Here is a 738-nt window from a genome sequence, read left to right as displayed (position 1 = left end):
TAGCCAATTTTCTCTGTTTTTCTGTGCTCTCTAGGCCAGCACCCGAGTCATTAATATATCCACGAATGTTCGTCAGCACAGTCGATGCGAATAGCAGTGGGTGTGTCATATCAGTTTCCAGAAGTAACCTGCAGACGTTGGCTGTAGCGGATATGTTCATGGCATTGATATTAGCGTTTCCACCGACCACAAAGGGGTGTGCTTCTTCAGCAGCCACGGGGTGGTGAGCGGTTGGGGGGGACAGTTTTCTAGAGTCTTCCAACAGTGAAGCACCTTCTGCTTCACTTGACGACAGGGCATGAGCACTACCTGGAGAAGGCCCTGACATTCCTGACTCAGCCTGCTGTTGTTTGGGCTCAGAGTGAGACGAAGGCCCAGCCTGATTCTCAACACTAGGAGGGATGCCAACCGACACACTTTTAGTCAGGTCCCTCGAAGAAACCAACAGCTGTTTGGCTACTAGCCATGCCCCGGCAACAATCTGATCAAGCTCAACAACTTCGTCGAATGAATAAAATGTAGCCATACGCAGCGCTGTAGGAGACACAACAGAATATTATGCCACTGAATAGAAAAAATACGGGCCTTACAGCCCCCCAAGAGCTCACCGAAGAGCATGCCAACTAGTTGTCACCATGTGGACACTCACCATCGCCAATTTGGATGTGATGACGCCGAAGCCGATACTTCTTTCTATGCTTCTCTGTTTCCTTATTTGCCCAACCCTTCCGTAAGGCT

General features: G+C 49.7%; 1 protein-coding gene across 1 annotated transcript in view; it reads right to left on the bottom strand.

Annotated features, from left to right (window-relative positions):
• The window catches only part of EMH_0093220 (uncharacterized protein), a gene marked incomplete at both ends in the record, with an annotated part of 1,769 nt that extends 1,243 nt beyond the window's left edge, over positions 1-526 (bottom strand). The window contains one exon of the mRNA XM_013501955.1: positions 43-526. Coding sequence (XP_013357409.1) covers positions 43-526 — 484 coding nt within the window. The remainder of the gene's footprint in view (positions 1-42) is intronic.
• Between the last annotated feature and the right edge of the window lie 212 nt (positions 527-738).

The sequence above is a fragment of the Eimeria mitis genome, genomic scaffold (genome assembly GCF_000499745.2).
Source record: "Eimeria mitis Houghton genomic scaffold, Emh_scaff7929, whole genome shotgun sequence".
Classification (NCBI taxonomy): Eukaryota; Apicomplexa; class Conoidasida; order Eucoccidiorida; family Eimeriidae; genus Eimeria; species Eimeria mitis.
Note: the sequence above shows the minus strand (reverse complement) of the source record. Positions and strands in the feature narration are given on the sequence as shown.